We start from the raw sequence: 13,801 nt of genomic DNA, 5'->3' as shown, positions 1-13,801 counted from the left end.
CTTTTAGTGTTTTGGTTTTATTTGAATCAAAACAACCTGTCATGTAGGACGTTATTATCTTTTTGGGAAAATTTCAGATACAGTTTTTCTTTGTGTTCTGCTTATTTCAGGGAACATGAAAAAGCAAACTTAGAGCAAGTCAGGCTTCAAAATTTTGAAATTAGGTAGATTATAGTGTAAATGATTGAATTAAAAATATTCTTATCTGTAGCTTTTGGATGAAATAGATAATACTTTGCCATATGGTAAAATTGTTTTTGAAAAGATGCAAACTAAAAAGTAATTATGTAAAAAAATTGTGTTTGAACTTCTATGTTTATTTTTTGACAGATTCTAGTTTTTACATACAACCATTTAGTATTATAATATTAGGATGCTGATGTTTGAACAGTACAAACTGATGGATTTGTATTGATAAAATTATACTTGTGTAGAAACAATGTTTTTGCTACTCAGTATTTTAAAAATTAACAATTAAATGCTCCTTTTAAATACAGTTTTGCTGTCTGTACCAAGATAATTTGATACACTAAAATTAATACAGTTAACAAACACTATTCATTGATTTGAACAGTTTTAATATAGAAATATAATCACATTCAAGCACAAGATACCATTAGTTCTTTCTTTATTTAATATTCTCTCCACTCCAGAAAATTCCAGATTTTCAGATTAGTATTAATCCCTAGCAGATTAGGGTAGGTATGGTTCATTTAGCATTAGTTTCCTTGAACCAACAACAAGTTTTGGAAGAAAGAAATATGATAAGGGAAGACAGAACAAATATGTAGTCCTTAAGGTTTCAGGCCTGTGTCCAAACCCTAAGATTGGGAATATGGAGTATGGATATTCTGTGTCCTTTCTATTAATTATTATAAAAGTGGAAAGAAGTTATAATTTGAAAGAATTTCTATTGTAAGTAGATCAGATGATTTTTAAATGTTTATCAAAAAACCAAATGTTACAAAATTTGGAGTCACTGAAGCTGTTTTACTCAATTGTTTTTAAGAGTTTACAGTTAAAAAAAAGTAATGATTACAGTTCAGCAAGCCTGTTTCCTTTTGGAAAACTTCATTCTTATATTTCATAATCAACCAGTATAGAGTTAAAGATTGGGACAAGGCTGCACTAGTCCAGGTAAGAAGAATGACAGAACATTTTTTTCATTAAAAAAGCTGTCTTTGATCTCTTGAGAATGCAGTAGAAACTAGCATCAGAGACTTCCTTTGCATTTTTAATAGGACTTTTGCTTTCCATGATGTTCTATGTTGACCCTTTATTATCTTTTTAAAAAAAGTCTCTGCCCTTCCCCCAAGGCATTTGAAACGAACACATTACCAAAAAACAAATTTACTTTTCTGAGGCTTAATTTTTTTGTTTCAAGTACTTAATGCTTTTTTGAAAAGTTTAAAATGCTAACTCTAACAAGGGGCTGATTATGCTGTAGTGTAACTAACAAGGCACTAGTTTAGCAGTTACAGTTGGTTAATGAACTAGCAGTCTTACCTTTTCCTTTTATGTTTTTCTTTTTGTTTTTTGGGTTTTGGTCTTGTTTTGTGTGTGTGTGTGTGTGTGTGTGTGTGTGTGTGTGTGTGTGTGTGTGTTTGAGAAACAAGTGGGGAATTTGAATAAAATACATCATTTGCATAGAAAGTTATGTAATGATGCCATATAGAGTATAATGATTTCCTAAAACCTTGTATTTAAAGTAACCTGAATTACAATGAGAGATAAACAGAATATTTACCCATCCCTTATGAGCTGCTGCTGATATGTAAATTTATTCTTCTACTTTGCACAAATATACTTTTGAGCTACTGCTTAAACACTTTGAGGTCCTTAGTCAAACAGTTTTAATGATGCCTCCAATATTATGAAAGTGTGACATTTGATGAATGTCTCATATAGTTTTGATATCTGGGCACATGTCAACAAAAAAAAAATTGAGCATTGGTTTGTCATGCAACACCTAGATAATTTATAATTTTACTGTTTATATCCATCTTGACATTTTTTATCTGCCAAAGGCAGGTTTCATTTGGAATCTTAATCTGAGATTTATTTGGTGGATCTGGAAATCATAGCTAGGGTTCCCACAGGAAATGGTCCATCTACCAACAGATTAAATGGCAGTCCTGCAGTTGTTAGGGGAGCTCTGCATTTAACACACATGCATACTCATTCAGTCAGCGCTGTGGAGAAAAATTAAAGTAGTAACCCAGGTTTAGGAACAATGTAGCTAAAAAGTCCCATATTTGCTGAATGACAAAGGGTTATATAGCAGCATTTCATTTTATTATTCGTGCTTGAATTTCTTGTTTGCTTTGTTGAGTCTGCTGACGAATACTAATAAATGCCTGCAACAATCCAGACGAGAGATGCCTGGCAACAAAGCTATGCGGTGGACCTCCCTGATCTTCTCCAGTTCACAACCTGACCTTTTGAAAAATTGGCTGGGCTAAGCTGCAGAATTTGGGTGTAATGGTTATTGTTAACTCCAGCTTTAGGATTTATTAATTTGTGTGATCAAGACTTACCTATACTTCAAAGTTTCAAAAGACCAAACACAATCATCCATCCATTAGAACATTGTGTTTCAGTGCTTCCCACTTAGTATCTGACTGGTGATTCTTCTATTTTGTTTTCCAAATCTAAATATATTCTTAAACAAAATGAGTGGCACATATAAAGAAAGTTTGTTTTTCTTCTTTATGTTTATTATTGGAAAATTTATCTTTTATAAATTATTTATGAAATTGTTGAATTCACAATTGGTATGTCTTCATTCTTAACAAACAAAAAATACATAATTATTAAACCTATTTTATTGCAGTTGTAGAAATTTAAGACTTTCCCAGTTCACTCATGTTTTTAATTAACTTATACACATTATTCTAATAATAAGAAAATTTGAGAAAGGCTGAAAAGGTTACACATATATTACAAATAGCCAAATAGCTCATATCACTGGGGAACAACAACAACAAAAAGAGTTATGTTAGTTAATCGAATTTTAGGATAGTTTTCACAATAATTTCAGCCTAAATAATATTTGCAGTGTTTTTAATATTTGCAATAGAAGTTGTACAAACCCATAATTTATGTGATTTATAAGTTATATAGCCTAAGCTGTAGGATATTACACTATTATATTGTCCTCATTGCCTTCATATGGTGAAGGATGTTGAAATTTAAAAGCTTAAACATATGATAGAATTTCACAAAATACTTATGTACTTTAAAGAGTTCATACATAGAAATTGGAACTTTTCCTCGATAGAATGAATATTGATTCATTCATGACCATTTCAGACTTGGTGAAACAAACAAAACTTAAAAAAAATTGATGTAGTGTCACAGCTTTAAATAGCTGTTTTATCTGAAAAAAAAAGAATAAAATTTTAGTAAAAGAATTTTCATATATAGCCAATAGATAGTTTGAAACATGGTACGTCAAGTCATTGAATCGTTGTATACAAGGTAAAATAATCTCACCACTTCTTTTTGGCATGTGTGTTTATCTAAATATAACCATGTGTAGGAATATAAAGAATGCAGTTTATTTTGTATGTCCAACTCTAATGTCCAAATGAATGAGTTATGTGATATTGACAGATTTAGTGATTTTCTGATTTTTCAACCTTAGTAAAAGCTTATTTCAGTATCTTACAGCTACACGTAGCCTTCACCATTCAATATCTTTTTGACTTCTCCTCAGTATGTATACAATATACCTTATTAAGGATTACATATGCACTGAGGACAGTGGCTCACACCTATAATCCCAGCACTTTGGGAGGCTGAGATGGGATCAACCTGAGATCATTTGAGCCCAGGAGTTCGAGACCAGCCTGGGCAGCATAGGGAGACCTTGTCTCTACAAATAATAAAAACAAATTAGCCAGGTGTGGTGGCACGTGCCTGTGATCGTAGCTACTCTGGAGGCTGAGGCTAGAGGATCACTTGAGCCTGGGAGGTTGAGGCTATAGTGAGCCATGATGGTGCCACCTCACTCTAGTCTGGGTGACAGAGTGAGACCTTGTCTTGAAAAAAATAAAATAAAAAATTACTGTCTGCGCTTTCTAATATGGTAGCTGTGGGCACCATGTGGCTATTGAGCACTTAAAATCTGGCTAGTCCAAACTGAGATTTGATGTAATTATAGTACAAAAAAGAATGTAAAATTTCTCAAAGCAATTTTTTAATATTACATGTTAAAATGGTCATATTTGAGAAATATAATATTACTTGTTATTATTTGATATGCTTATTAGAAAATTAAAAATTGTATAAGCAATTTGAACAATATATCTTTTGGATAGTGCTGATCTATATGATTGAACATATCACTGGGACTACCCACATTCTGCCACCAACCTTTCCTTTACTTGTTTGCAAGAGTTATTCATATCATCTGCCTCCCTCGTTCTTTGTCATTTCCCCTGAGAGCAGATAGAGTTTTTAATTTACCTTTACATCCCACACAGCACCTGGCACTGTGTTGGTACTTAATAAGTGTTGAATAAAGTACTCATTTTCAATGCTTATTTGCTCTCCATATATTCTTTAGCTTCAGTATTTCTGGCCAGATGCATTAGCTCACACCTGTAACCCCAGCACTTTGGGAGGCTGAGGTGGGAGGATTGCTTGAGCTCAGGAGTTGGAGACCAGTCTGGGCAACATAGTGAGATCTCATCTCAAAAAAAAAAAAAAAAAAAAAAAGGAAACCTAATTTAGTATCTTCTTTTATTGATTCATTTCATTTCATCGAATGAAAGACCTAATATATTCACTGTTTTGTTCCAGTATGTTTTAGGAAGATGAGTATATTAGGGAGCTTACAGTCTAGAAAGGGAGACACACATAGATGAGAAGGCCGTGAACTGTAGAAACCACATCTTTGTAACTATTCTACTATAATGTGGTTGGACATAGTTGCTAATGTAATGTGGTTGAACACATTATAGAAGAATAATTACATAGTTGTGGTTGGTAATTAACTTAGTGATGATACTGAAAAACAGATGAAAGATTCTCTTATAATTTCATTTATGCTGTGTGTAGAAACAATCTAAAAGTATGTTGGCAAGTTTGTTTAAAGCACAGATAGAGGGTATTAATTATGTAGACCAATGAAAGTAAAATTATGGCTTTATTTTATGACTGTTGAAGCCAAAATACAAATTTAAAGAGTCCTGGGAGAGCTGGTATACGATATTCATGTAAAAAGTTTCCATTTTTTAAGCTAAGTTACCTAATTTCCTGTGACTCCAAAATTAGATTCTCAGGGAGATAGGAGCCTGTGATCTACCAGCTGTGATCCTGATTGTAATTAATATCACATGCCAATATAATGAGTGATCAAATTATGTTATAGAAGTATGTCATTTAAATTTCTTGTTTTCCTGCCATGGGGTTGAATTTGCTGTTAATTTTCTTTCTTTGACAGTGAATTTTCTCTCAGAATCTTTCCTGAATGTCAAGATTTCTAAATTTCAAAGTTGTTATTACTTCTGTAATGTATTAGTTTTATAATCTGATACAAACTTTATTAAACCATTATGTATTAATCACAAGTTTTAACCATCTTAAAACTTTAACCATAAACCATCTTTGTGTTTATGTTTGTCATTGAATTAGGTGGCATTCTATTTATTTTTCATTTCCATGTCTTCTGATATTTTAAAAGAATTATATACAGTTGTTTACAGGATAACATTATTTGGGCCCAAAGAAAAGAGAAAAAGTAAAAAAGAGAAAGTATTAGATACATTAGTATTTCTGAGAGATTTTTTCCCTATAGTTGCTAACATTTCCTGAAAGAAAAAGTAAATGTTTAGATAACAACTTGGTTGATTAGGTCAGCCGCACTGATTTTAGCTGTGCAACTATATGCTGACTATTGATCATCAAATGAATTTGTTCAGGAAATTGAGAAAATTTAAAATATGAAAACTAGAATAATAACTAGGAAAATAGATACCTTTCTTGCTTTTCTTAATATTTGAGAGAAATTAAAGATATAAATTTGAATTGTAAGTTTGAATATTGTCCCAAGATGGTGATGTTATCTCACAGAAAGGTAGGAGAAATCAAAATAGTGAAAGTAGCTTTTAGCAAAGCAGATTCTAAAGATAATAGTCACTAATATTTATTGTATATTTTATGCCAACACTTTTCTAAAAGATTTATGTAACTTAGTTTAATTCTCTTAATATTTTTTTGAGGTGGATGCTATCATTTGTACTCTTTACTGCTAGGGAAATTGATGAAAGGTTAAATATTTTGCTGAAGGTTGTACAGCTATATTGTGGAGCCAGAATTCAAACCTTGTAGTCGTCTTCAGAATCCATGCACTGACTGCGGTTCTGCTTGGAAGGTCTAAATGTATCAGTGGTGTAGTGATTAGTCCAGTTGGATGGTCTAAACTTTTATCTTGTACACACATATTAGGCAAATCTACTGTAATGTTACAGAAGTTTCTGATAATGTTATGTATGGGAAAAAACACATATAATATGCATCTGTGTTGCCTAGATGTTGTGGGGGAGCACATATAATATGCATCTGTGTGGAAAGCTAACCCTCTATTCCACAGAAAAGGGAAACATAGTTGGAAATATTTAGTAATGGAAATAAATATTATTTGTACACACTGAGAGAAAGAGAGTATTTACTATGTTTAAATTACTTAAGGAATTGGTAGAAGTCATTGGGAGCAATCACTAGTGGACATTGTTCTGATTATTTCAAAACTAATGTTCATTTAAAAAAAAAGTTTGTACTCATTGTAAAAAGACATCTTGTTTTGTTGTTTGTTTGTTTTTGTTTTTATTTTGTTTTGTTTTGAGATGGAGTCTCGCTCTCTTGCCCAGGCTAGAGTCAAGTGGCGCAATCTCCCCTCACTGCAAGCTCCGCCCCCCCGGGTTCATGCCATTCTGCCTCATGTAGAACTACTATAGAAATTCCATCATCACATCAAATTTGCAGTCTAATAACAAAAGGAAGTCTTGATATTTTGATGTTTTTATATAATATGGCGATGGACCATATAGGAAGGAAAGAAGTGTTAAGCATGAGATTTGGTTCCTTTTATATTTATAAAATAAGATGCTAAGGTATAACCTTCTTTTCTCACCCCCCAAAAGAATTTACAGAAGTGGTGAAGTTGTGTTATCAAGTATCAGAGAACACATTAACAAATTGCCTTTACTATGTTCATTTTAGATATAAATGCACTAAGTAGCATCTTCATCTTAAGAGGCAGGCGATCCATGTATTTGAATGTATTTGCCACTAATACTTCTATCCCCTCTTCCTCTTTCCTGTCCCTGAGCTCTCAGGTAGCTGGGATGTTGCTATTCTGAGTAACCCCAGTAGGAACCCTAGAGACAATTCTAGCTCAACCACTCTGAAGAAACAGCTCTGTAAACAGTATTGACCCCCCAGGGGACCATCAAATCCGTTTACACAGATACCAGTTGTCACAAACTATTTACAAAGCCAGACAGAACAGAATTTCCCAGCCTCTAAGAATCCCTATTTGATTCTAGCTACTGCCTTACTTCTGTATAGTGGTCATTAAATAATAGTTATTTTTGGCAATGAGTCATGATTTACTGGGTAGCATCAATCTAACTGAGTACAGTGTATGTTAAAAAATGTATAATTGTCTGAAGAATTGAACTCAAAGGGAATCTTAAAGCTTTCCTTCCTAGAATAGGCAATGGTGTTGTAATACTGTTAATTTTCCAGACTAAGGAATTGAGAGTTTAACAATAGCATTAGCATTGTGACAGTTAACAATACTGACACCTCCAGGAGCAAGCAATAATTCATTAGATCATGAAAATGGTTCATTGGAAACAGCATGAAAGTCACTAGAGAGATACAGGGTCTTCAAAGCATATAATGCAGCTGGTCTCTGCAGATGTATTAAGTACTAAGATTCTATGCCTAAATGAATAAACTGTCTCTTGCAATAGCAGTAGGTAGCATTTTAGGGTAATACCTAGTAGTAATCCATAATGTCGTTTTCAACTGATAGCAGGATAAGTTTATGTGGTAGTGATAGTATGAGACAGTAAATGCAAAAGTTGGGAATTATATTTGGTTTGAAGTGGTCGAATTCTTATGTCTAAATAAAAGAATGTGCCCACAGAAAAGCAAATGAAGAGATTGATAGTAATCATAAATTTTTCCCTGTTAACTCTGAGGGAGTCAGACTTCATAACTTTTGAATAATGAAGAAGAGACTGACAGTTTATTCTTTAAGTCCATATAGATAAATGAAGTTGAATAGTATTAATTCGGTTAGTCATAATGTTAGAACAGTTAATGATGACATTAATTAAAAACTGAAGTGGATTACTAAAGAGAGTTTCCGTTTCAAACCACATGAAAGAGATAGAGGAATCAACAGGATGGTTGTAGGTTTAAGTTTTCATCTGCCTAAAGATGAGAGTTTGAATTGAAAGTGAATATCTTTCTATTTAACATTTATCTTATCTTTTAAATTGACTAATATGCAAAACAGACCAATAGCTTCACTTTATGACATTTTACTGGCTTGTGTTTGTATTTCTGTATGCAGTTCTTTTTAAAGTGATGGGGCAATACAAGTAAGCTCAGCTAAAGCTCTTAGTAGCTTCATCTCATTATTGCTTCACAAAGATCCTTCAGAGATGGAGAGTTTAGGGAAAATAACTGAACTTAGAGTTACTAACTGCTTTCGTCTTCTCTTGGTTGGAAAAGGTACTAATTCAGAAATAAATTTTGGCTATGAATAAGGTAAAGAAAATTAGGCAAAATACAAGATGATAGAGCAGTATGTCTTGAAAAGTCAAAGTGCATCATGCCTGTTACTTACTCACTAATGTTTCAGAAAAAAAGAAATTGTAAAGTCAGGCATGGGGGCTTATGCCTGTAATCCCAATACTTTGGGAGGCAGAGGCAGGAGGATTGCTTGAGCCCAGGAGTTTGAGACCAGCCTGGGCAACGTGGCAAGACCCCATCTCTGAAAAAAAAAAAAATTAGTGAGGCATGACAACACACCATACAGCTGTAGTCTCAACTGTTTGGGGGGCTGAGTTGGGAAAATTGCTTAAGTCCGGGAGGTCAAGGCTGCAGTGAGCCATGATTGTGCTACTGCACTCCAACATGGGTGACGGAGCGAGACCCTCTCAAAAAAAAATTGTATTTGTGTAGATACATATAGAAAGAATGGTTAATAAAGCAAGCATGATAAAATGTTAATATTTGGCGAGTCTAGGTAAAGGGCATACAGTAATTCTTTGTTTTGCAACTTTTTAATGAGACAAATTATTTCAAAATAAAACAGTAAAAATGAAGGATTATCTAATGTCAGTTTTTGTCGGTTTGTCGGTTTTCTCATTTAGCTTGCTTCTGTAGTCATTGAAATCTTTGACATTTGGCTCTCATTTCTTCTCTCCATTTTCTGCCATTTTTCTGGATGACTTCAATGCCTTCAAAGGTGGTACTTTCAGCACTCTGACTTCTTGATTTTCTCCACTCCAAGTATGTTCACTTTTAATTTATTTCGTCAGCTCATTTCCAGATGAACCATACCCTGGACTTTGTCCTTAATACTGATTTTAGAAATTTTCTTCCTGACTATAACATCTTGTCATTTCAATACAAGAGATGTCTCTTGGTTTTTCCTAAATTTATTTCTTCTCTCTATATCTATTCCTATTCGTATTCTCTTATTTTTATAGTCTGTTAACTTTTTATTTCATCCAACTCTGCCTATTCTCTGGCAGTTTGCTACTTCGCATATCCCTACTTGACCTTTTTTGGAGCAAATGCCTTTGTGAAGTCTTCCTAGAGTCTTCCAGGTGAGCATTACTATGTCTAGCATATTGTATGTATTTGGCCTCCATAGCCCAAGCATAGTCCTTACTATACTGTATTCAGATCATTAGATGAGTTTGCCATCCTCACTGTACTAGAGAGTCTTTGAGTGGAGCGGTTGTTTCTTATTCATCTTTGTTTTCCCAGTACCTATCACAAGGCATATCACATTGTAAGTTTTAAATGAACGATCAGTAAATTAATGAATAAATAAATTAGAGGAGTCAACCTTTTTATACAAATATTTGAATACTAATATAGTGTAATGCAGAATGACAGACAGGAGAGCATTGAGAGCCTTCAGAGGATTTAACATTGATTTCCTGGAATCATACTTGCCAAAATAGTTGGTCAAAAAAACAAGACAAGCAGGAAAATTTTTATAAATCAGCCATGTATATTCTAAAGTAAAATTAAATTCTCAGACTGGGAATCTGAGGTGGGAGGATTGCTTAAACCCAAGAGTTTGAGGCCAGCCTGTGCAACATTGCAAGATCCTGACTTAGAAAATTTTTTTTTGAATAAATTTTCAGTAGAAGAGTATGGATAGTCTGATTTGCAGAGCAGGCTCCAAATTTCTGATGAGCCTTTTGAATTGGAAATCTAAAAGCTTTTACTACTGAACAAAATGAGAAATATCCAGAAATAGAGCCAAGTCACACAGTATGGGTCCTTTAAAAATTTTTAACATTTAAAATTAAATTTTAGAATGAAAGTCTAGAGTGTGTCAGAAATCGATGGATTTATTGTAAGTAATCTTCAAGGGGTTATAATTACTAAGACCCAGGAGGGATCAACAAAGAGCCCTCTTATTGGGAAGCTCTTATTGGGAAGTTTCCACATCTGCTCTAAGTTTGAAGAAGATAGTGTGGTCACAAGTTAAATAGTGGTGATTTATCAAGAGTTCAGGGGATCACAAAATTTGACATTAGGTTAAAACTGAAGAAAGAGAACTATAAAACTAGTAAACAAATAGCAAATTTAAATAGCAGGAATAAGGTCAACTAAACACCAGGAGGTAAGGAATAAAAAACTGAAAGGAAAAATATACTGAATTAGACCTCGAAATATGGTGGTTAAAACTTGGGACAAGGCTGGGCGCGGTGGCTCATGCCTGTCATCCCAGCACTTTGGGAGGCTGAGGCGGGTGGTTCATGAGGTCAGGAGGGCATGACCAGCATTGACAACATGGTGAAACCCCGTCTCTACTAAAAATACAAAAATTAGCTGGATATGGTGGCACGCATCTGTAATCCCAGCTACTTGGGAGGAGAATCGCTTGAACCTGGGAGACGGAGGTTTCCGTGAGCTGAGATCGTGCCACTGCACTGCAGCCTGAGTGACAGAGCAAGACTCTGTCTCAAAGGAAAAAACGAAAACAAAAACACTTGGGACCAGTTGTAGATAATGGTAAATTTGGTCTCAAACAGGCCAAAAAGAGTTGGGACTTAAGAGTCTGAAGCAGTTGTGGGGCTGTCATGGGGACCTGGGGGCTTTTATAGTTGGCAGTGGTCCATGGACCATCCTTTTTCCTTTTGAAGAAACATGGCACTTCATAAACTGAAGAACAATGTGGGGCTTAAGAGTTTTTAAAAAATATGTCCCTAGGGGCAATTTTTGTTATTTTGGTAATGCTTTCAGTAACTATTTCTGATTGTTTTTCATTTGAGTTACCTACAATGTTATGTTAGTGTAAGAAAGCATGGTCTGTTAATAATATAGAGGCTCTCCTTAGTGCCCATTTATAAACTTTTCTCATTCAGATTTTGAGAGTTTCATTATATTAATGCCGGCCTATTACAGAAAAGTAGCATGGTGACCATCTAATGCAAACCAAGTAAGAATTTTGAAATGTCAAGAATGAACAAGTAATTTTCAGATGTATCTGTTCCTAAAACTGTCTAATTTAAGTTAAAACAATATAATGTTGAAATTTCACAGCTGTCTTACAGTGTGTAATTATGATAGCATTCTCTCTTCTAATTCATTTCTTCAGAGTGATATGAGAGTAATTTACCAAAAGCAAATGATACTGATCTAGTTTCCAGCTACCAGTAAGAATAATGTCCAAGATCTGGAGTTCATCACTGGCTATACCGAATTTCAGCATATATACAAGCTCATGATTTTCTCTTAAAAAATGAATATTTTTATGAGAGGTATTTTATTTATAAGCACCCCCCTTATTTAAAAAAAAATCAAAAACAACTCAGCCTGAGCAACATAGCAAGACCCCATCTTTACAAAACATAAAAATTAGCCAGGCATGGTGGCACGCTCCTCTAGTCCCAGCCATTCAGAAGACCAAGGCAAGAGGATTGTTTGAGCTCAGGAGGTCGAGGCTACAGTGAACCATGATTGCACCACCACACTCTAGCCTGGGCAAAAGAATAAGATCCCATCTAAAAAAAAATTAAGATAAAATAAAACGACTCTTTTCTGCCTCCAAGGATTTTAAGTTTGGCAGGTTAAAGAAGGCGCTGCCAAAAATCAGGTGAGATTGATCTGCCTTTTAAAGTTCAAGAAATATTTCTGCTCCAAATAATAAAATACTAGTTGCAATCAGTATTGGTGCCTGTTGAGCTGATTTACTAGTGAACGAGTTTGCTTTGTGTATGCATCTGTGTGTCATTTTCTCCCCAAAACTTTAATGTGTCATTAAGTACACACCGTCCCTTTGAAATAGCCATTATGTACTAGCTGTAGCTTAAGATAATTTTTGTGAGATAGGCGTTGCAAAGTATCTTTTCTAATGTATAATACATATAGGATAAGATGGAGGTTAGAAATAATTCTTGTATTGTGTCCCTTTTAATATGATGATGATTACAAAAGTAATAGTTAATATTTATTGATGTGTCAAACACTAGGCCAAGTATTTTGCATGCATTAATTTAGTCCTCAACAGCAATATTTTATACCCATTTTACAAAAAAGAAACTGAGGCAGGATGGGTTGAGCCCAAAGCGATGCACTTGGCAAAGCTGGAATTCTAACCCAGGCAGTCTAATACCAGAGTTCCACATACATTATCACTTCACTATAATATTTAACTTATTGTATACTATTTTCAGAAATCTAGAAAAATTAATCTAGAAAATAATACCTTCAAATCAGTGGTTCTCAGCCTTAAGCATATGCTGGAATCATTTGAGGATCTTCAGAAATATAGACTAGGTCTTACAGAGATTTTTGAAGCTCTGAGGATTTAAAAAAATCTCGTTAGGTTATTCCAACATGCAGCCAAATTGTGAACCACTGTCCTAAATATCTATTGACTGTGGAAATGGAAGTCTTGATGACAAAAACCACACTGTCCATGCTTATCTGATTACAGTATGATTAAGACTAGAAACTATCTGTTTAAAACTATAAGAGTGTTTCCAAAAATATTTATTTGATTGAATGATTTAATTTGTAGTTACGGTGTTTAATATATCATGTGTTACTTTTTTTTTAAAATACAGACATAACCCACAGTTATCTTGAACAAGAAACTACAGGGATAAATAAAAGTACACAGCCAGATGAACAACTGACTCTGAATTCTGAAAAAAGTATGCATCGAAAATCCCCTGAATTAGTTAATGAAATATCATATGAGAACACAGAATGGCCAGGACAGAGATCAAGGAATTTTCAGATCATCAGTTCTCATCCAGATGATCAGTCTGTTTACTCCACTACTGAAAAATACAAGTAAGTGCTCATAGCCTTAGATTTAGAAAATGGTAATTGGGGCCAGGTGTGGTGGCTCATGCCTGTAATCCCAGCACTTTGGGAGGACGAGGCAGGCAGATCACTTGAGGTCAGGAGTTTGAGACCAGCCTGGCCAATATGGTGAAACCCTGTCTCTACTGAAAATACAAAAGTCAGCCAGGCGTGGTGGCACATGCCTGTAATCCCAGCTACTCAGGAGGCTGAGTCA

The 13,801-nt window shown here is 34.3% G+C and overlaps 1 protein-coding gene across 1 annotated transcript in view; it reads left to right on the top strand.

Annotated features, from left to right (window-relative positions):
• The window catches only part of MIPOL1 (mirror-image polydactyly 1), a 366,103-nt gene that overhangs the window by 59,712 nt on the left and 292,590 nt on the right, over positions 1–13,801 (top strand). The window contains exons 4-5 of the mRNA XM_023189671.1: positions 9,783–9,857; positions 13,341–13,572. Coding sequence (XP_023045439.1) covers positions 13,433–13,572 — 140 coding nt within the window. The 5' untranslated portion in view covers positions 9,783–9,857; positions 13,341–13,432. The remainder of the gene's footprint in view (positions 1–9,782; positions 9,858–13,340; positions 13,573–13,801) is intronic.

Source organism: Piliocolobus tephrosceles, chromosome 6 (genome assembly GCF_002776525.5).
Source record: "Piliocolobus tephrosceles isolate RC106 chromosome 6, ASM277652v3, whole genome shotgun sequence".
NCBI lineage: Eukaryota > Metazoa > Chordata > Mammalia > Primates > Cercopithecidae > Piliocolobus > Piliocolobus tephrosceles.
Note: the sequence above shows the minus strand (reverse complement) of the source record. Positions and strands in the feature narration are given on the sequence as shown.